The 23,077-nt window shown below is 40.4% G+C and overlaps 2 protein-coding genes across 2 annotated transcripts; both read right to left on the bottom strand.

The window, feature by feature from the left end:
• Positions 1–1,706: 1,706 nt before the first annotated feature.
• On the bottom strand, positions 1,707–2,279 carry LOC138887123 (uncharacterized). The gene is made up of 2 exons (XM_070168838.1): positions 1,955–2,279; positions 1,707–1,837 (listed from the first exon to the last, which is right to left on the bottom strand). Exons 1-2 carry the CDS (start codon positions 2,277–2,279, stop codon positions 1,707–1,709), a joined length of 456 nt encoding a protein of 151 aa, XP_070024939.1.
• A 3,044-nt stretch (positions 2,280–5,323) lies between these two features.
• On the bottom strand, positions 5,324–18,697 carry LOC138887122 (uncharacterized). Its single transcript, XM_070168837.1, has 3 exons — positions 18,584–18,697; positions 6,611–7,075; positions 5,324–6,262 (listed from the first exon to the last, which is right to left on the bottom strand). The coding sequence occupies exons 1-3, from the start codon at positions 18,695–18,697 to the stop codon at positions 5,324–5,326; spliced, it is 1,518 nt and encodes a 505-aa protein (XP_070024938.1).
• Between the last annotated feature and the right edge of the window lie 4,380 nt (positions 18,698–23,077).

Raw genomic sequence — 23,077 nt, 5'->3', positions numbered from 1 at the left:
CTTATTTTTGAATTTTTCAGTGTACTCAGCTGTGCCTGCTCTCCATCCTTTGACGTAGAACTCATTAAGGGCCTCAATGTTGTAGAAAACAGTCTTTCCCCAGACAAGCACTTGGTCGATGAAAACTTTGTTGCATTTGTGGTATTTCTTCCTGGAGTCCCCATAGGATGCATATAATTCCCTCACAAGGGTCTCATTATACTCCGTGGGTGGCTCAGTGAAGTTCTCCCATCTCCGTGTTTTTATGTTTTCTAGGATATGGGGGTATTTGTATTTGAGCCCGTTCAAGCTCAATTGTTTCTCGCCAAGGATTTTGCGCTTTGTGAGCCCTTTTCTAAATACCTCCCTGGACCCATCAACCCCAAATCGGAGCTGGAAATCTTCACATCGTTTCATTCTCTCTTCAGCCTCTATATTGATTAAGGGCCTAAGCTCCTCCGCCTCAGACTGGGAGGGGCTCGACACATTGTCCTCTATCCGCAATCGCTTACTGGTGGAAGCCTGCCTTGATGTAGAGGATGATAATCTCTCGTGACCCATATTTGCACAATGGTGCATAGTGAGTGATATCATTAACAATACGGAGAAGATACAGATGAATCAAAAGCAAGAAAGAAAATACGGTCTGGTCTGCGATCGCAAAACCATAATGGGACCGCATACTTGTCGTATATCTTGTAGTCTCAACTGGTGGTCTCATTCTGTAGTGAGTTACGCGGTCGCATAACCACTATGCGGACCGCATAACCATCGCAGAATTGACATTGCTATATGGTTCAAAATTGAAATCTCTATATCACTCTGCGGTGAATTTGCGGTCCGCATGTCAAATCTGTGATCGCAAAGACACCGCATTTCATCATCTTCTTCAGAAGATTTAGGGTTTAGTTGTGCGGCCAAAATGCGGACCGCATTTTCACAATGCGGGCCGCAGATGCCTTTTTCTACATAGGTCACCCAAGCTTTCAACAATGGCGGTCCTATTTCATTCTACCCCGTACCCCTAATTATTTTCAACCCAAAAGCATCTACACTACAGAGAAGCAACTACACAAGCATCTAAACACATTTTTGCACAAGATTTAAACAAAAAATCTCTGAACCTACAGTGGAAATCAAAGATAAAACGATGGAGAAACGGGTACATACCAGTAGAGTTTGATGATTGGGACAATGAGTATGACAAATGGAGTCCTTTGGTTGCACACAATTTGAGCTTGATTTGGTTCGAAGTCCGTTCGTGTTCTCCCCCCCTCTTTTTGTTTTGTTTTAAGTGAGTGAGAGACAAGAGGGTTATGCGGACTTACCTTGTCGATTCTGCGATGGATAGGACACCGCATAACACACAGTGTGACCGCATGTGTGTTATGCGATGAGGTTAAGGACCAAGTTGAAGGGAACCAAATGCGGTGCAAAATGCGGTCGCATAAATTAAATGCGGACTGCATAATGCACGACCTCACCGCATTTTCAACCACAATTTTAACCCAAATTTCTGCTTAGGTTTACGGTCGGAGTGCGGTCCGCGTAGCTAAAATGCAACCGCATTTGTGCAGCAGAATTCACCTAGTGGTTTTTCTTCCACTTTTTATGCATTCGTACCAATTGTTGTGATCTTTTGAACCCTCTGCACTCACACATGGGTTGCCTCCCATGAAGAGCTTGATTTAACGTTGTGGCACGACGAAGTTTATGTTCCTTTGGTTTCACTCAATGGTCGGGCATGGACCATCTTTGAGAGTCAGCTGCTCCACCAAATGTTTTTCTCCATCAGTGCCCAAGTAGTGCTTGATGCGTTGGCCATTTACCTTGAATGTCTGGGACCCATCTGTTGATTCTAATTCCACAACTCCATAAGGAGAGGCATTGACCACTTTGAATGGACCGGATCATTTTGATTTAAGCTTGCCCGGAAACAATTTGAGCCTTGAGTTAAAGAGCAAGACCAAATCACCCGTCTTGAACTCTCTTTTCAAGATCTTCTTGTCATGGACAAACTTCATCTGTTCTTTGTACACAGCTGCACTTTCATAAGCATGGAACCGGAATTCCTCCATTTCATTGAGTTGTGTTAACCTCAAATTTGCAGCTTCAGCCCAATCTAAGTTCAGCCTTTTCAACGCCCACATAGCTTTGTGTTCCAATTCCACGGGTAGATGACATGCTTTACCAAAGACTAACCGATAATGAGAAGTACCAATAGGGGTTTTGTAGGCCGTGCGGTATGCCCACAATGCATAATCTAGCTTCCTTGACCAGTCGGTCCTATTTGCGTTCATAGTTTTTGCTAGAATGCTCTTGATCTCCCGGTTGGAAACCTCAACTTGACCACATGACTGCGGATGATAAGGTGTGGACAACTTGTGCTTACGCCATACTTCTCAGGCAGCCCCGAGAATGCCTTGTTACAAAAATGAGATCCACCGTCACTAAGGATGACTCTAGGAGTGCCAAACTGAGTGAATATGTTTTTCTTCAAGAAGGCGGTCACACTCCTTCCCTCATTGTTTGGTAAGGCAACTGCTTCAACCCATTTGGACACGTAGTCCACAGCCACCAAGATGTATTTCATCCCGCAAGAACTTACAAAGGGGCCCATGAAGTCGATTCCCCACACGTCAAAAATCTCTATCTCCATCACAAAGTGCATTGGCATTTCATGCCTCTTAGAGATTGAACCTTGTCGTTGACATTGGTCGCAAGCCTTGACCATTTGATTGGAATCATGGTAGATGGAAGGCCAATAATACCCACATTCAAGAACTTTAGCCGCCATCCGATTTCCTCCATGATGACCCTGAACCGGTGAGTCATGGCATGCCTTGAGGATTGGCATAACCTCTTCTTCAGGAACACACCTTCTGATAATATTGTCAGCACAAACACGGAACAAGTATGGTTACTCCCAATAGTATTGCCGGCAGTCTCTCAGAAACTTCTTTCTTTGATAAGATTCCAATCTGTCCGGGATAAGGTCACTAACCAAGTAGTTAGCAATATCGACATACCAAGGAGCAAAAGTGCTAGATAATGCCATTATGTGCTCATTAGGTAATGCATCATTGATTTCAAGATCTCCCTATGGTCTCCCTTCTTCCTCAAGCCTTGACAAATGATCCGCCACTTGATTTTGATTTCCCTTGCGATCTTTGACTTCGAAGTCAAATTCTTGAAACAACAAGACCCATAAAATTAATCGAGGCTTTGCATCCTTCTTTGCCATGAGATATCGAATAGCCGCATGATCACTGTATACCACCACCTTGGACTCCAACAAATAAGCCCAGAATTTTTTAAAAGCATACACAATAGCAAGAAGCTCTTGCTCAGTTACCGTGTAGTTCATTTGTGCCCCATTGAGAGTTTTACTTGCATAGTACACCGGGTGGAGAACTTTGTTGTGACGTTGGCCAAGCATTGCTCCTATGGCTACACCACTGGCGTCATACATGAGCTACCAATCGGGCATGACAATAATGGGTGTCGTGGTGAGCCTTTGCTTTAACTCCTCAAAAGCTTTAAGATAGTTCTCATCAAACACAAACTTGGCATCCTTTTCGAGGAGTTTGCACATGGGGTTAGCAATCTTGGAGAAGTCCTTGATGAAGCGTCTGTAAAACCCGGTATGCCCTAAAAAACTTCTAACACCTTTCACGGAGGTCGGTGGAGGAAGCTTAGAAATAATCTCAATCTTTGCCCGGTCGACTTCAATACCATGCTTTGAAATTTTGTGCCAAGCACAATGCCTTCGTCAACCATGAAGTGACACTTCTCCCAATTTAGCACAAGGTTGGTCTCTTCGCATCGCTTAAGCACTTGTCTAAGATTGTTAAGACAGTGCTCAAATGAATCACCAACCACCGAGAAATCATCCATGAAGACTTTAAGAAAGTCCTCAACCATGTCGGAGAAGATGGACATCATACACCTTTGGAAAGTGGCCGGAGCATTGCACAAGCCAAATGGCATCCGGCTAAAAGCAAAAGTGCCATATGGGCAAGTGAACGTAGTTTTCTCTTGATCTTCCAAAGCGATATTGATTTGATTGTAGCCAGAGTAACCATCACGGAAACAATAAAATTACCTCCCCACTAGCCGATCAAGCATTTGATCAATAAAAGGCATAGGGAAGTGGTCCTTGTAAGTAGCACTGGTAAGTTTCCAATAATCCATACAAACTCGCCATCCAGTCACAATTCGCGTTAGAATGAGCTCATTCTTCTCATTTTCGATCACGGTCATGCCACCCTTTTTTGGCACACATTGTACCGGGCTCACCCACAAACTGTAGGCAATGGGGTAAACTACACCGGCATCCAGCCACTTGATAATCTCCTTCTTTACTACCTCTTGCATTGACGGGTTCAACCGCCTTTGATGTTCCACACTTGTCTTTGTTTCGCTCTCCAATTGGATTTTATGTTCACAAATTCCCGCGGGGATTCCACGAATGTCCGCAATGGTCCATCCAATTGCATGCCTATGTTCTTTGAAGACTTCCAACAATTGGTTTACCTGCACATCATTTAGCAAAGACGAAATGATTACGGGTAAAGTATCATTAGAGCCAAGAAATTTATACCTTAAGTGCGGCAGGAGAGGCTTGAGCTCTAGTTGTGGTGGCTCAATGATTGATGGCTTGACGCGAGGTGTGGCCCTATTATCCAAGTCAAGAGAAAGCTATGACGGAGTGTAAGTATAGGATCCAAGACTCTCCAATGCATTTACCGACTCCATGTACCCATCCATGTCCTCACCATCAAAGTTTACCAAGATAGCCGCCAATGCCTCACCAAGGCATTGTTCTTCCATTTTCAATTCGACGGCATCTTCAACCTCATCAACCACATCTATCACTGAAATGCTCTCATACTCACGGGGTAATTTCATACCCTTGCTCGCTTGAAATGTAACTTCTTCATCATTTACCCGGAACTTAATTTCATTTCGCTCCGAATCCATGAGTGCTCTTCCCGTGGCTAGGAATGATCTCCCCAAGATGATAGGGATCTCTTTATCAACAACACAGTCAAGAATTACAAAGTCGGCGGGCAAATGGAATTTTCCAACTTTCACAATCACATCATCAACAATTCCTACAGGTCGCTTAATAGATCGATCGACCATTTGTAACCTCATGCTTGTTGGCCTCGGCATCCCTTATCCCGCTTGCTTGTAGATGGAAAGTGGCATCAAGTTGATGCTAGCCCCATTGTCACAAAAGGGCTTTTGCAAAGTCACGCTCCCCGATAGTGCATGGAATAGTATATGCTCTCGTGTCCTCTTTCTTTTGGACAGGGCTTGTGGCAATAATAGAGCTAACTCACTGAGTCATGTTTACCACCTCATTCTTTGTGGTCCTCTTTTTGGTGATCAAATCCTCCAAATATTTGGCAAACCCCGACATTTCTTGAAAAGCCTCCAAGAATGGAATGTTCACCGACAATTGCTTTAGAATATCATAGAATTTTTCAAGCTTGCTATCATCAACCCTTCTAACAAGTCTTTGAGGAAAAGGCGGAGGAGGTATAGGAATAGGAGGTGGAGCTTTTGTTTTCTCCTTCTTCTTCTCCTTCAACCCTTCTTGGTTCACTTCTTGCACCTTCTCTTTTTCCGGCACCCTTTCAACTTCAACAAACCCTTGCTCTTCTGCTTCAACTTCTTGTTCAGCTTCTTCCCCAACAACCTCTTGCTCAATGTCACCTTGTAAAACCTTCCCACTTCTTGTAGTTATTGCCATGACATGAGAAGTTGAGCCACTTCCACCACTCTTCGGGTTCGAAATGGTATCACTAGGAAGTTGCCCTTTTTGCTTTGGGTTTTGCTCTCTTGAAAGGTCTCTCATTTGCATCTCTAACTTTTGGATAGATGCGGCGTGAGAGCCAACAACTTCAGTCATGTTTCTCAAGGACGCGTCAGACTTTTCTTGGTTTTGCAATACTCTTTCAAGCATGCTTTCTAACTTTGACTCACTTGACGACCCTTGATTTGCATAATGACCTTTTGGGGGAACATACGGGTTGGAGATCCGGTTTGCAAAGTTGTTGTTGTTGTTCCAATTTCCTTGATGCGAGTTACCTTGATCATTTCTCCATTGTTGGTTGCCTTGCCCTTGCGGGTTTGGCCTCCACTGGCTTTGTTTCCCTTGACCATGGTAGGGTTGCCTTTGATACCCTCCTTGAGGGTTGTTGTTATAATTTGCTTCCTCAAAATTTTCATCTAAGATGGGTTGGACATCTTCCACATCATTCACTTTCTTTGTCTAATTCTCGGTAAACATCTTTGTCAGCCCATTTACATTTGTTGCAAGCCCGGCAATCACTTGATCCCTCTATTGATTTTCCTTTATTAAGTTGCTCAAGGAAGGAGAGCCATATGAGATTCCTCCTGTAGTATCCTCTGAATGCCATGCTTGGTTGTGCTTTGCCATTTTATCCAGGATTTGTGTCACTCTTGCAAATTATTTGTCCATGAAAGATCCATCAGCTGCATTCTTGGCGATGGCTTGGTTCATGGGATCCAAACCCATATAAAATTTTTCCAATAACATGGAATCCGGAAAACCATGGTTTGGAGACCTCACCAAGTATAATTTGAAGCGATCTCATGCCTCATGCAACTGCTCTCCCTGTATCTGCTTGAAGAAGAAAATCTTATCCCGCAACTCAGACTTTTTGCTCTGCGGGAACCACTTAGACAAAAACGCCCGGACAAGTTCGGGCCAAGAATGGATAGAGTTGGGTGGCAAATTCTGGAGCCATTTCCTCGTATCCCCAGCTTGGGAATACTTGAAGCATCTCAACCTCAGGGTATCGTCAGAGACATTGTTTTGTTTGTGCATTGCACACACACCCAAGAAATTCCTAAGGTGTTGTGTTGGATCATCATCTGTAGAGTTTCTGAAAAATCCTTCTGCCTTGAGCATCAGAATTAGACCATGTTCCACTTTAAATGTTGCAGCTCCAACAGCTGGCGGTACAATGGCGTTAGTATCCTCAATGTACTCCTCGACGTCTGCGAAAGGATTCTCTCCCATTTCTATCTCCGTATCATCACCATATTCAGATATGTTTTCCTATCAACACCAAGAAAAGTGTGATAGAATAGAAATAGACATTAAGTAAAGTACACACTAAATAGTAATTTCAAAATCGTATTCCCCGGCAACGGCGCCAAAATTTGATACGCTCAAATTACACTTTAATAAATAGTGTAAGGCGGTCGGTGTCAAATATAATAACCAAACAAGGTTGGGGTCAAATCCCACAGGGAATAGGTGTGAAAAGGTTACTCTTATAGTGTGTTGCTCGACTAAAGTCGTATCTCTATTCGGTTAACAGTAACAAGAGAATGGTTTTATAGTAACAAGAGTATGGATTGAGTTTGTTTGGAAGTATCAACTAATTGGAATATTTATAGAGTAATTAATTGGATTAAAGAAACCAAGGTTGTGTCCCCTTTAATGGAGTGTAATGCTTATCGGTGTTATTATGATATATTTCTAATGGAAGATTCTTTTGATATGCAAATGATGTCTAAGTGACTACCCAATATTTCTCAATAATTGAGTAGTATTTCCTCTTTATAATTTTCCCAAATATAAAAGATTTGCAATTTAGAACCATCAATATATGCCAAGTAAAACCCACTTATTCCTAAGCAATTCTATTAAACAAGGTTTAAAGCCTAGAGTCATTGATATTTACTTCTACCAAATTCTAACCCACTTTCCCAAGCAAAGCAAGAATTTAATGGCACTTGTTAATGTTTGCAACCACCAACAATAAATGAAGCATGGGAAGTAAACAAATATCATCCAACCATTATATATATATTCAATGTTAAACACCCATTAGCATAACACCCATTTAGGATCCATATCCTTAGTATTTAAAGTTAGCTACTCATATTACAATACAAAAAACAAATATTATTTAATGTCATAAAAGCTTACAAAGTAGATAATCTTCACCCAAAAGCTTCCAAAAGTGAGGAATATTAATGTCTTGGAATGTGGTTCAAAGACTAGACAAGATGAGCCCACAAAGACATCATAAAACTATTTATAGTGGACTTAAAACCGGGACAGAAAACGGACAAAAATGCCCTTTCAGGTCTGATATGCGATCGCATTCTTGTCGCAGAGCACGTATGCAGTCCGCATCTTGAACATCCTCATCGCAGACTGGAACCCTAGTTTACAGGTCTTCTTCGCATTCCAATTATGCAGATCGCATTACAGAAATGCGATCGCATTTTGCATCGTATTTTCGTCCTTCAGTGACCTTCATGGTTGGTTTGCGATTCACTCTGCGGCTCGCATGTTGGTTCTGCAGTCGCATAATGGACCACATTATTGACTTGAGATTTAACCCAGATCTCTGCTTTTGTCTTCGATTTGATGTGCATTCTGCGGCTCGCATGTCTTATCTGCGATCGCATAGTGTATCGCAGACCAGCATTTTTGCTACATTTTGCTCTTTTCTTGTCTTTTTGCTTCCATTTCCATGTACTTGGGTTCTCAGTCCTTATGTACTGTAGAAATAACAAAACTACATAAGTAACGGAGATAATTGCATTAAAACAAGCTAAAATATAAGCAATTAGTATTGAAATGTGCCAAAATTCTCCGGCACATCAGTTATTAAGTTAATTATGACTAGATACGAGCGGATTGGAGGTGGAATCTAGAGGAAAAGTGGTAATTGGGCTTTTATTTAGCCGTTGGATTGAGGTAAGTATTGTGTCTAACTTTGAATTGAAACATTATGAATCACCGACTTCATTGCTATGTGAAAATATATGTGTGTGGTGTATAGGTGTGGTGAAGAGTACCTATGCGCCACCAAAATTATCTTTTTAGCCTATTCCCTTTCCCCGTTCCTAATATATTGTTTTACTGTGTTAACCATAACATGCTTATTGATGCTTCCATATTTAATTACTTCTTGTTAGATGTTGTTTTCATTATTGAAGGTATTAATTATTCTGTAGTTCATTACATCACATTATTTGTTTAAGTTGGTTTATCGGTTATTCATGGTACATTTTTGTTGGTCTCACTGTGTAGTATTAATTGATGAAGTTTCATAATTCTATAGATCGCCATTTGTTTTGGTTTGAGGCATAAATGTTGTGGAGAGTTTGAGCTGAATTGTGAAATCCTTGTTCTTATTGTGTGTTTGGTACTGATATGGTGGGATCGGATTCCACGCCACAACAGGAATAAGGGTGAAATGTGATTGTCTGGTGGGATCGGGTTGCACTCTACAACAGGAGTAATAAGGGTGGACTAATGGGATCGGGTTGCACGTCGCAACAGGAGGAATAAGGGTGATATATATTGAGGAGTAATAATGGTGGACTGGTGGGATCAGGTTGCACGTCACTACAAGAGTAATAAGGGTGAATGTTTTTATTGTTACTGATTATCTGGTGGGATCGGGATGTGTGCCACATCATTTTGTTGTTTATGTATTCATCTTCTGTTGTGATTTATTTCTGTAGTATTGTAACTCTATTAAGGATTGGTTATAGCTGAGTACTGGCAAGTCTGTATTTATTTTGTGCTGCAAGTTACTGTTCCATTTCGTTCCGTACTTATTTTTTGCTTTATTACATATCGTATGTAGGTTATATTATAAATGCCTCGTCGTAGCCTCGTGACTAGTCTCGGCACTTACCAGTACATGGGGTCGGTTGTACTGATGCTGCACTCTGCAATTTCTGTGCAAATTTCGGAGCTGGTAGTGGCTGATCGAGAGGTCAATTGCAGATACTTTATCCAGGAGACCCAAGGTAGTCCTGCTGGCATTCGCAGGTCCTACAGTCCCCTCCTATATTTCTATTTAACTGTTTTCTTTTCTATCAAGACGGATGTACTTCTTTCAGACCAGTATTTGTAGTTATTCGTAGTATGTTCATGGATTGTGACACCAGTTTCTGGGTGATAATAGCTTCAGCACTATTAATAATATATAGTTAGCCGAGTTATTATGAACTTCCGCATTTATTTCTATTTGATTTAGTTTTGTTAATTTTAGTTATAAAATGTAAAGGAGAAGGGTGAATAGAACTCTAACGTTGGCTTGCCTAACGAGTGAGATGTTAGGCGCCATTATAATCCCGACGGTGGGATATTCGGGTTGTGACACTATCCTAAGTGAAAACAATTCATGTTTTCTTAAATGTACATTGTTATACAACTTATAAGTTATGAAATAAAATTTCTAAACTTCAAGAAACAAACTTATATGAGAAAGTTGTGGATAAAATCAGACAAATAATCGATGAAACTTCATATGCTTAAGTCTTTTGCTAGATAAAGATATAACATTCAGCATTTTGAAAATTGAAAATTAAAATAAAATCAAATTAAGTAAAAAAAAATAATATATATATCTAATTAAATTTTCATAGTTCATCTTTGTAAGTTAAGATGATTTTCTCTAGCTCGATAAGCAAGTCATCATACCAGAATACACATTGATAATTCACCAAAACTTGCATGCCCCTTATTCTAGGTGCACGCCAAATTTTAGGAGATTCGGGATCGGTCGCCTGAATTCTTGAAGATGGTGTGGACTATAGCTTACGAAAATTTGGGAATTATGCTGAATTCTTGTATTATTTTTTTAAATTATTACAAAATTGTATTACTTGACTCGGCATGCACGTGCAACACACGTGCTGAGAAACTAGTACTATTATAAAGTAAAAAGGATATTTTTGCTATTTCGAAAATTAAATGTGAGGTTTATTTATGAGATTTATATAACTTACTATATATGTTTTGAAAGGATATGATTTGAACATAATCGGCACGTCTAAGATAACATCATTTTTGCATCTTAATACTAACTTTTGAATTTTTTTAATAAAAATTTAACAAGAAATAAGTAAGTTATTTAATTAAAATTTGATATATTCTTTTGATAAAATGACACTGATTTCATCATATTTTATTGTAGTTCGACAATAAACCAAGATCAAGTGACACACACACACACAATGGGCGTGTAAAGTGTGGAGAAATTACAAAAATGGGTGAAAATAGTTTGATGCTAAAGTGCACTTACCGGTATAGAAAAAATATTGAGATTCTTACTACACAGTTGTGTTTAGGGTGGTAGAATCTAATTACAACAATAAATATGAAGTGAATGTCCTTCACTCGAAAAGAATATCATGTTTTTACTTCTTTGGTCACATTAACATTGTAGATTTTATTTTTGTATCTCTAATTTTTCTAATCTAAAGTTAAGAAAAAACTGTTTTAGCCATCATAACTCCTTATTTGTATCTTTGTTGTATATAAAAGTGCTTTACGTTTCTTCCCATTTATAATGAATAACTTCGTTCTAATGATAGGTATATGAAGTATAGGGAAAAAATATGATTTGATCGCATCACACCTAATACCTTTTTCAAGGCTATGTTTTGGGTTATGTTCCATTCAAATCAGATTTCAATTGCTCTAAACTTTAAGAAACAAACTTATAAGAGAAATCGTAGATAAAATCAGATAAATAATCGATGAAACTTTGTATGCTTAATTCTTTTGCTAGCTAAAGATATAACATTCGCCATTTTCAAATTTGAAAATTAAAATAAAATCAAATTAAGTAAAAAAGATAATATATATCTAATTAAATTTTAATAGTTCATCTTCACAAGTTAAGATGATTTTCTAGGTGAACGCTAAGTTTTAGGAGATTCGGATCGGTCGTCTAAATTCATGAAGATGGTGTGGACTATAGCACACCGAAATTTGGGAATCCACCTAAATTCTTATTTTATTTTTTTAAACTATTAAAAAAATTTATATTACTTGAGTCGGCATACACGTGCAACGCACGTGCTAAGAAACTAGTAAAATAATAAAGTAACAAGGACATTTTGCTATTTTGAAAATTAATGGGAGGTTTATTTGTTTTGCTAAATCAAAAATGAGATTTATATCACTTACCATATATGTTTTGGAAGGATCTGATTCGAACCTAATCGGCACGTCTACAGATTACATCATTTTTGCAGCTTAATATTGACTTTTGAATTTTTCTAATAAAAATCTATCAAGAAATAAGTAAGTTATTTAATTAAAACGTAACATATTCTTTTGATAAAATGACACTGATTTCATCGTATTTTATTGTAGTTTGACAAGAAACCAAGATCCAGTGACACATACATACAATGTGCGTGAAAAGTGTGTAGAAATTACAAAAATGGGTGAAAATAGTTTTATGCTTAAACGTACTTACCAGTATAGAAAACGATATTGAGATGCTTACTACACAGTTGTGTTTAGGGTGGTAGAACCTAATTACTACAATAAATATGAAGAGAATGTCATTCACAAGAATTTCATGTTTGTACTTCTTTGGTCACAGTATAATTGTAGATTTTGTTTTATGTATCTCTAATTTTTCTAATCTAAAGTTAAGAAAGAACTTTGTCAGGCGTCATAACTCCTTATTTGTATCTTTATTGTGTATAAAAGTACTTTAAGGTTCTTCCCATTTGTAACGACTAATTTCCTCCTAATGACATCTATATGAAGTTTAGGGAAACAAATATGATTTGATCGCATCACACCTAATACTTTCTTCTAGGCTACGTTTTGGGGTATGTTCCAATCTATTCAGGATTTGTCACGAGCCAAAATCCATTAAAGGTCGTGATGGCACCAAACACCGCGGTCAGGAAGCCAATAATAAATAATAAATTTGGTTCTTATTTTAGTATTTTGAAATCATAAATTTTCCCTTTAATTAAATAATAAGAAATAATTGATGGATTAAATAATAATGTTTTTAATAATTTCCAGTACTGAACAACTCATACTTACCCCAAAACCTGGCGTCACAAGTGCATGATCATCAACTAGGACGAATAAAATAAAATACATCATCTGTCTGGAATACAACATTGGACAGAAGAGAAAAAAATATAATACCTTGAAAGAGACGTTGTAGGCTACTGATCGTAACATGAGATGCAGCTCACCTAAGTCCCCGTGTCCACCATGCCGTTGCGCCCACAAGGCACTAAATGTATATGCGTCTGTACAATAAAATATACAGCAAGTGTAGTATGAGTACGAAAATAACGCGTACCTAATAAGTATCTGGCCTAACCCCGGAGGAGTAGTGACAAGGGGTCGACACCGACACTTACTAGTGGTCCAATAATATCAGGTACAGTAATGATAAGCAGATATGAGGCAGAACAAATAAACGAAATAAACGAGTATAAATACGTGGTATAATCCTCCTATTTTCAATAAACTCAAGATCTCCGTTAGATATTCCCTCCTTAATCGGAGCATATCTATAGACATAGTGGATCTCATTAAGTAGGTTATCATAATTCAAATCAGGAAAACTCACATATACACTGGCTTCATGCCAAACATTACGCACGATTACCTGGGAATATTTTTATAGGAATGTCGAGGTGTACGGTCCGATCCATCATAATAATTGTGAACTGCCGATGGTCGAACGACACGAACCATAGATGGATCCATTAAACTGCCGAGGTGAATGACCCGCTCCCATGAGAGTGTGGTACATAAATTATATCGAGGCGAACGACCCGATCCCGTTAGAATAAGAAGCTTTGATGGGTCCTTGACCCCACTTATGAATAAACGTGTGAGTTATAATTTCTTTAACAAAAAATATTTCAATGAAACATATATATATCCTGGTATCACTTCGTAAGAGGAGTAAAATTATTCAGTCACTAATCATGGACTCGTGAAGTCTCTACAATAGCAAGTCTAGTCTCAAGTAATAATGTAAAACAAAGAAATTTAATAGGTAAGGGACTGCTCAAATAGTATAGCTATAGCATGATATGAACCTAAGCTTAACCAAACAATAACATGAATGTAGTTATGTATGGGCTCTCGTCACCTCGCTCATATGTAGCCCCCACAACAAGTAGCACACATAAATTTACAAGACCTAAGGGTAATTTTCCCCTCACAGGGTTAGACAAGAGACTTACCTCGCGCATAAGTCCCATAACCGGCTCCAACGCCACTCTAACACCTCAAAACGATACCCAATGCTACAAAAATAGTGAAACAATGTGCAAATCAATAAAAATATACTCTAATACTCATAACAATTCAATTTACCATAAATTCCAGCCCCATTCGAAAAGTCAATAAAATCACCCATGGGCCCAATTCCAATGTTTTTTGAAGATAAACTTTACCCATAACACCACGAACCCAAATATATAATTTATTCCAAATTCCATGTCCAAATTCGTTGTCAAAATCCAAAAATATCAATTTCTAGGTTTTTCTTCAAAATTCCTAGTTTCTACAAATTTTCATGTCTAAATCCATGTATAAACCTTATATTTAGCTCACAAATAGTAGAAATCACTTACCTCATGTTTGATGGGTGAAATGAACTCGCCCAACTTTTAGAACATTCTACCCAGCCCAGGTCCGCCCTTCTTCGCATTCGCGATCGGAGCTCCGCATTCACGAAGGCTAAATGGCTCTAGGCCCAGTTCCCCCTTATCCTCTACGCATTTGCGATTGGCCCTTCGCGTTCGTGTAGTTTCCTCAGGCGACCCCTCTGTGTTCGCGACTTCTGCCTCGTGTTCGCGAAGGCCAAAACCGTGAAGCCACAAAATTCCTCTTCGCGAATGTCAGAAGGAAACCAGATACCAGATATCAGCAGTTTCAAAACAGCCCGAAATTATTCGAACCCACCTCGAAACACACCCGACGCCCCCGAGACCCCATCCAATCATACCAACCAGTCACATATCATAACATAAACTTGCTCAAGGCCTCAAATAACATCCTACAATGCCGAAATCATGAATCTTACCCTAATTCAAGCTTAATTTACTTTAGAACTTCAAACTTCTACATTCGCTACCGAAACTTATAAAATCATGTCCGATTGACCTCAAATTTTGCACTGAAGTCACATTCGACATTACAGACCTGCTCCAACTTTGGGAATCAGAATTAAAACCCATCATCAAAAGTCCACTCCCGGTCAAACTTCTCAAAAACCTTCAAATTTCTAACATTCGCCAAATGACCCCAATATGACCTACTTACATCTGAATCCACTTCCAAAAACGCTCCCTATACCAGAATCACCATACGGAGTTATTCCCAAACTCGGAATTTCAAACGCATATCGATAACATAAAATACACCTCCACCCCCAAATTCAGGAAATTCTTTCAAAACGCAAACTTCCAAAATAGGCATCGAAACGCTCACGGGTCATCAAAAACCCGATCCGAACATACGCCTAAGTACGAAATCATCATACGAACCTATTAGAACTATCATGACCCAAATTCCATATTAGCCTGTGATGGTGCCCAACACCATTGTTAGGCAAGCCAACGCTAATCAACTAGTGAATTCTCATTTAAATAGTTAGTACGTGATAACTTCTCCTTATTGATAAAAAATTAGGAGTTTGAAATTTTAGCATAAATAAATGGAAGAAATAATTCGAATTTAAATAATGAGTTTACTAACATTTGTGCCAAGACCTTGTGTCACAAGTATTTTGGCAATCTAGTAGAATTTACAAAATCATACTATCCTACTGTCTAGAAAAGAAATAGACAAGAAATAAAGACATAAAAGAGACTCCAGCTGCTGAAGAATGGCTCAAAAAAGCATCTCACTAGGAAGTCTAAAGCTGAGAAGTCAAATCTACGCTCTGGACTGATGGCCAGATGCACCTGCCTCAAAGCCTGTACAATCAAGTAAAGAAGTGTAGCGTGAGTACATAAAAATATGTACCAAGTAAGTATCTCACCTAACATTGAAGAAGTAGTGACGAGGGGTCGACTCCAACAATTACTAGGGCCAACAATATAATAATATGAAGTTAAAGTTGTAAAACATGATGTGTGTAGATAAAACAACAAGCTCAAAACAAGAATAATAACTGAAAAAACCTTTCATCATGTCTAAGAACTCAAGCACCTTCTTTATTTAAAAAGTAGTAAACTTTAAAGCAGCAAATTATATGAACTATTAAGAGATTCCAGTTCAATTATCACACACAAACACCATCGAGGACGTTCGTCTCAATCCAACAGCAAATTAAACTATGCACCGGCGAGGGCCGAACGACACGAATCATAGATGCATCTATTCACCCCGCTCGCAAATCATACATACGGCGTGGTAAAAATATAACTCCGCTCACGAATCGTATGTGTGATGCGGTGAAACATAATTTTATCATTTAAATCATAACCCATCCTTACTTTTTTTTATAAAAAATGAAGACAATTCAACTTGAAGCCTTTAAATCCTTAGAATTTCCTCAACTTAATTCCTTTCGTAACAATTAGATCATAAAATCAAATAATAGTGTCAACAAAGCATGGTGTAAACTTAAAACTACCTGGACATAACAGAAATAGTAGATACGTACGGACTCTTGTCACTTCTTACGTACATAACCCCCACAATTAATCACATTTAATTAAGTTCACATATGGGGAAATTTCCCTCTTACAAGGTTAGAAAAGAGACTTACCTTATTTTCGGCCTATTTCCAACTCAAGAATGCGCTCAAACCCTCAAACCAGAGCTGAATTGTTCGTAACTATTCAAATAATGTAAAAACCAATCATTATAGGCTCAAAAGTTCATATTCTAACTGGTAAAGTGATTACCCAACCCCAAAGACAAGATTCCTAAAATTTACCCCTGGGCCCATGTGCCTAGATGTCAGATATTTTCGAAGGAAGTTGTTACCATAACCTAAGGAACATAAATATATGATTATCGCTAAGTTTCATGGCCGATTTCGTGGTAAAAATCTCGTTCTTGTCAAGCCCTAGGTTTTTCATCTAAACCTATGATTTTCACAATTTATACATGTTAATGTACCCATAATCTAAGTACTTAACTCACATATGGTAGAAATTACTTAACTCCAAAATCTAGATTAAAATCCCTCTCAAGAAGCTTAAAAATCACCCAATAATGGAGTGAAAATGAGTTAAAAAGTGCTTATGTCCCGTGTTAAATGAAGTGGTCTACCTCCAGCTTTTCCGCACATGCGGTCACTGGGCCGCATGTGCACCCCTGCTTCTGCGGTCAATGGTCCGCTTCTACGGAAGTGGTCTAGGTCGGCTGGCATAACACCTGCGGACGGGCCCCGCTTCTACAGAAAGGGAGCCGCTTCTGCGGTGCTTGGGCTGCCCTTCCTTGGCGCTTCTGCTGTGGTTGGCCCGCTTCTGCGAGTTCACACCTGCTGGTGACCAACCGCAAGTGCGGTTATGACAGAAGCTGAAGCTTCCGCTCTTGCTCAAATTTTTCAACTTAGTTTAAGCCTCGTCCGATTGAAGCTCGGGGTCCCTAAAGGCCCCGCTTGAGCTTACCAACAAGTACGGAATGATAAATCATACTCGCTCAACCCTCGGAACGCCCAAAACAACATTAAAACCAGGAATCACACCCTAAAACCAATTGAATAAAACTTATGAATTTCAAGTTCTTCAATTTACTTCCAATGTGCGAAAACGTACTTACACTACTTGGAATGATACAAAATTTTGAGTGCAAGTCTTAAATGAAATCACGGAACTATTCCTAGGCTCAGAATTCTGTTTGGACCTCGATATCACCAAAAACCACTCCAAACCAAATTTCAAAAACTTCTAAAAACCTTCAAGAACCAACTTTCACTATTATGCGCCAAAACGCTCCCGGGTCATCCAAAACCCAATCCGAACATATGCTCAAGTCCGAAATCACCATACGTACCTGTTAGAACAGTCAAATCTCGATTCCGAGGTCGTTTACTCAAAATGTTAATCGAAGTCAAACTTGCCCTTTTAAGACAACCTTAAGGAACCAAGTGTTCCGATTTCAACCCAAATTTTTCCAAATCCCGAACCAACCATCCCCGTAAGTCATAAATCAGTAAAAGCAAGTACGGGAAGTCCTATTTAGGGGAATGTGGTTCTAGAAAGCAAAACGACCGATCGGGTCATTACATTCTACACCACTTAAACAAATGTTCATCCTCAAACGGGTTTAGACTCATACTTGAAGTGCTGAATCAGTTTGGATATCTGCTCCGTATGTCCTCTTCGGATTCCCAGGTCGCCTCCCCGATAGGTTGGCCCCTCCACTAAACCTTTACCGTGGAAATCCTTTGGGATCTCAACTGGCAATCCTGTCTATCAACAATAGCAACTCGCTCCTCCTCATAACACAAGCTCTCATCTAGCTGAATAGTAGTGAAGTCCAACATATGAGACAAGTCGGCGTGATACCTTCGAAGCATAGACACTTGAAAAATTGAATGAACTCCTGATAGGCTGGGGGTAACGCAAGCTTATAATTAACCTCCCCAACTCGTCTCAACACCTCAAATGAGCCTATAAACCTGGGGCTCAACTTGCCCTTCTTCCTGAATCTCATAATACCCTTCATCGGCGAGGCTTTTAAGACAACCTTCTCACCGACCATGAATGATACATCCTACGCCTTCTGATCTACGTAACTCTTTTGTTTGGACTGTGCTATGTGAAGTCTCTCCAAAATTAGCTTTACCTTTTCCAAGGCATCTTTCAACAAATTAGTATCGTAAAATGTAGACTCACTGGGCTCAAACCACCTAATGGGAGAAGGACATCGTCGGCCATATAAAGCCTCAAATGGAGCCATCTCAATGCTGGACTAATAACTATTGTTATAAGAAAACTCAGCCAAAGGTAAGAACTGATCCCAATGTCCTCCAAAGTCAATCACCCATGCTCTTATCATGTCCTCTAATATCTGAACTGTCCGCTCTGACTGTCCGTCTGTTTGAGGATGGAATGTTGTGCTGAGCTCTATACAGCTCCCCAACTCACTCTGTACAACTCTCCAGAAATGCAATGTGAACTGAGGGCCCCTATCTAATATGATGTAAATAGGCATACCGTGCAACCAGACTAGCTCCCGAATATAATTCTGGACAACCTCTCTTATGTATAGATAGTCACAACTAGAATGAAGTGTGACGACTTGGTCAACCTATCAACAATGACCCAAACTGCATCAAACATTTGCAAAGTCTGTGGCAACCCAACTACGAAGTCCATAGTAATGCGTTCCCATTTCCACACAGGTATAATCATCTGCTGAAATAGGCCCCCTGCCCTCTGGTGCTCATACTTGACCTGCAGGCAATTTAAGCACCTAGCTACATACTCCACTATGTATTTCTTCATTCGCTGCCACTAATAATGTTGTCTCAGGTCACAATACATCTTCATAGCACCTGGGTGAATGAAATACCATGAACTAAGTGCCTCTTTTAGAATTTTCTCCCTCAAGCCATCGACATTGGGAACACATAGATGACCCTATAGTCGCAGAACACCATCCTCGCTAAGAGAAACCTCCTTGGCACCACCCTATAGTGTCGTCTCTCTGAGAACTGCCAAATGTGGATCATCAAATTGTCGAGCCTTAATCTGTCCCAATAATTAAGTCTGGGCAACAACACATGCAAGAACCCGGCTGTGCTGTGAAATATCCAATCTCACAAGTCTATTAGCAAAGGACAGAATGTCCAAAACTAGTGGCCTCTCCTCTACTAAAATGAATACCAAGATACCCATACTCTCTTCCTTCCTGCTTAAGACATCTGCGACCACATTTGCCTTGCCCGGATGATAAATAATGGTGATATCATAATTTTTCAGTAGCTTAAGCCATCTACGCTCCCTCAGATTGAGATTTCTTTGCTTGAACAAATACGGTAAGTTGCGATGATTAGTGTAAACCTCATATGACACTTCATAAAGGTAATGCCTCCAGATCTTAAGAGTATGCACAATCGCGACTAACTCTAGATCGTGCACATGGTAGTTCTTCTCATGAATCTTCAGCTGACGTAAATCATATGTAATAACTCGCCCCTCTAGCATCAATACACAACCAAATCCAATGCGTGAAGTGCCGCAATACACAATATACATCCCCGAACCGGAAGGCAACACTAGAACCGGTGTTGTAGTTAAAACTGTCTTGAGCTTCTGAAAGTCCGCCTTACAATCATCGGACCAATGGAATTGAGCACTCTTCTGGGTCAATATAGTCAAAGGTGCTTCAATGGATGAAAAGCCCTACACAAACCAGCGATAATAACCTGCTAATCCCAGGAAACTCCTGATCTCAGTCACCGAAGTGGGACGTGGCTAACTATAAACTGTCTCAATCTTCTTGGAATCCACCTTAATACCCTCTCATGATACAACATACCCCAAGAATGCCATATACTCTAGCCAAAACTCACACTTGGAGAACATCGCATATAGATTTTGTTCTCTCAAATGTCTGAAGCACAACTCTCACATGTTGCTAGTGCTCCCCAGGCTGCATCAGTAAATCAAGATGTCATCAATGAAGACGATAACAAAAAAATCAATATAAGGCCTGAACACCCGATTCATCAAATTCATAAACATCGTTGGTGTATTAATCAAGTCGAAAGACATCACTAGAAACTCATAATGGCCATATCTAGTACGGAAAGTAGTCTTCGGAACATATGAGTCCCGAATCTGCAACTGATGGTACCCCGATCTCAAGTCGATATTAGGAAACACCCTAGCACCCTGCAACTGATCAAATAAAGTATCGACACGCGACAACGGGTACTTGTTCTTGATGGTGACGTTGTTTAACTGGCAGTAATCAATGCACATCTGCATAGTCTCATCCTTCTTATTCTTCACAAATAACATTGGTTCACCCCAAGGTGATATACTTGGTCTCACAAACACATTTGTTAATAACTCCTCAAGCTGCTCCATCAACTCTTTTGGAGCCATACAGTACAGTGGGATAGATATAGGCTGGGTGGAGCCAAATCAATATAGAAATAAATATCACAATCTGGCGGCATGCCCGGAAGGTTCAAAGGAAACACATCAACGAACTCTCGGATTACTTGCACTTAATCAATCGTCGGAGACTCTTCGGTGGTGTCCCGAACATATTCTACATACACTAAACAACCCTTCTTGACCAGATGTAGAGCCTTCAGAAAATATATAACTCGACTAGATGTACTAACGGAGGAACCCTTCCACTCCAATCTCGGCAACTCTGGCATTGCTAAAGTAACGATCTTGGCATGGTAATCTAGGATAGCGTGATATGGAGATAATCAATCCATGCCCAGGATGAACTCAAAGTCGATCATATCAGGTAACAAAAGGTCTGCTCTAGTCTCATAACCACAGAATGTAACCACACAAGATCGAGAGATGTGATCCACAACCACAGAATCGCTCAGAGGAGTGGACACATAAACAAGAGTACCCAAAGACTCACGTGGAATATCTAGGAACTGAGCAAATAGAGATGGCATACATGAATAGGTAGATCCTGGATCAAATAATACTGAAGTACTCTTACTACTTGCAGAAATAATACTTGTGATCACGGTATCTGAGGCCACTGCATCTGGTCTGGCTGGAAAAGCATAGAATCTAGCTGGAGTACCGACTGGATGGCTTCCGCCTAGCTGCACAATGGTTGGCTGACCTCCCCCTACCTGGCCTCCACCTCTTGGACGACCCCTACTGGCCTGTCCCCCACTTTTGGGCGGTCGGGTGATAGGTACTGCAATCATGGGCTGATGACCCTACTGTACTACCTTGCCCGAAGTTTGGGGCAAGTCCTCTTTATATGACCCGGATCTCCACACTCATAATAACCTCTCGGTATTATAGATTGTTGACCCGAAGTTTGACCCTGATGGCCTCAATACCCATTATAAGAACCCTGAATGGTTGGTGGGCCGTAAGAAATCTCTGGCATAGCGCTAACATAGGGTCACGCAGGAGCACCCCAAGAAGGTGGTGGTGGTGCCGGATATGTCGGCCTGCTGGGCTGACCTATACCAAACTGACCTCTACCCCTAGGTAGGGCACCTCTAAACTCTCCAAATAATCGGGTCCTCTTTTCCTACTACATCTGCTCTCTACCCCTATGGAGATAGCCCTCAATCCTCCGAGCAATCTCCATGACTAGCTGATAATCAGTCCCCATCTCAACCTCTCGGGCTATGCTATCCTAAATACTAGGGTGCAACCCTACAACTAATCTTCATACTCTCACTGTGTCTGTTGGAAGCATCATAAGTGCATGCCAAATAACTCAAAAAACCTCGCCTCATAATCGGTCACTGACAACTGAACCTGCTCGAGCTTCTCAAACTGACACCGCAACTCTTTCCTCTAAGAGGGTGGAATATACATGTCCAATAGAAGCCATGTAAACTAATCCCATGTCATAGGAGGAGAACCTGCTGGTTTGCCAAGAAGGTAAGACTGCCACCATTTACGGGCCCTGCCCTCTAACTGGAAGGCGGTGAAATCTACTCCATGGGACTGCAATATCCTTATGTTATGTTGTCTGTCCCTACCACGAACAATAAATTCCCGGGGGTCCTCATGCCGCTCACCCGCGAAGATAAGAGGCTGCATCCTAGTCTATCTGTCTAGTAGCTTCCGCGGAAAGCCATCTGCAACTGGTCTAGGCTTGGGTACTGCTACAGTAACTAGCTGGGCACCACCCGCGGGTAGTGTATCTAGAGTCTGATATAGGGAAGATGCGTGCCCAAAAGCCTGAGCAGTAGGGGTTTGTGCTTCCTCTCCTATTTGAGATGTGGCTGGGTCTACTGGAACTAAACCAGCCTGAGTCATAGTGTCCACGAACCATAGCATACGACCCACGACCTCCAGAAATTTAGGTCCTATCATGAAGTCTACTAGGACTGGCCCTAGAACATGCACCTCGCCCTGCTCCTCGATGACGGGATCCTCCACTGGATCCGTTGGTGGTGCTACTAGGGCAGCTCTAGGATTCCCTCGTCCCCTACCTTGGGCCGGTGATCTCCCTCGGCCTCTGCCCTCCCTCTAGCAATGGGGGGAGCAGCTACTCCCGGGTCTGGAACGTCTGTCATATGCATCCTCACCATATGTGAGAGAATAGAAGAAGGAAATTTAGTATACCATCAATTGCGCAATAGGAGATGAATAAAGAGTA

Source organism: Nicotiana sylvestris, chromosome 3, assembly GCF_000393655.2.
Source record: "Nicotiana sylvestris chromosome 3, ASM39365v2, whole genome shotgun sequence".
NCBI classification, from domain to species: Eukaryota; Viridiplantae; Streptophyta; class Magnoliopsida; order Solanales; family Solanaceae; genus Nicotiana; species Nicotiana sylvestris.
Note: the sequence above shows the minus strand (reverse complement) of the source record. Positions and strands in the feature narration are given on the sequence as shown.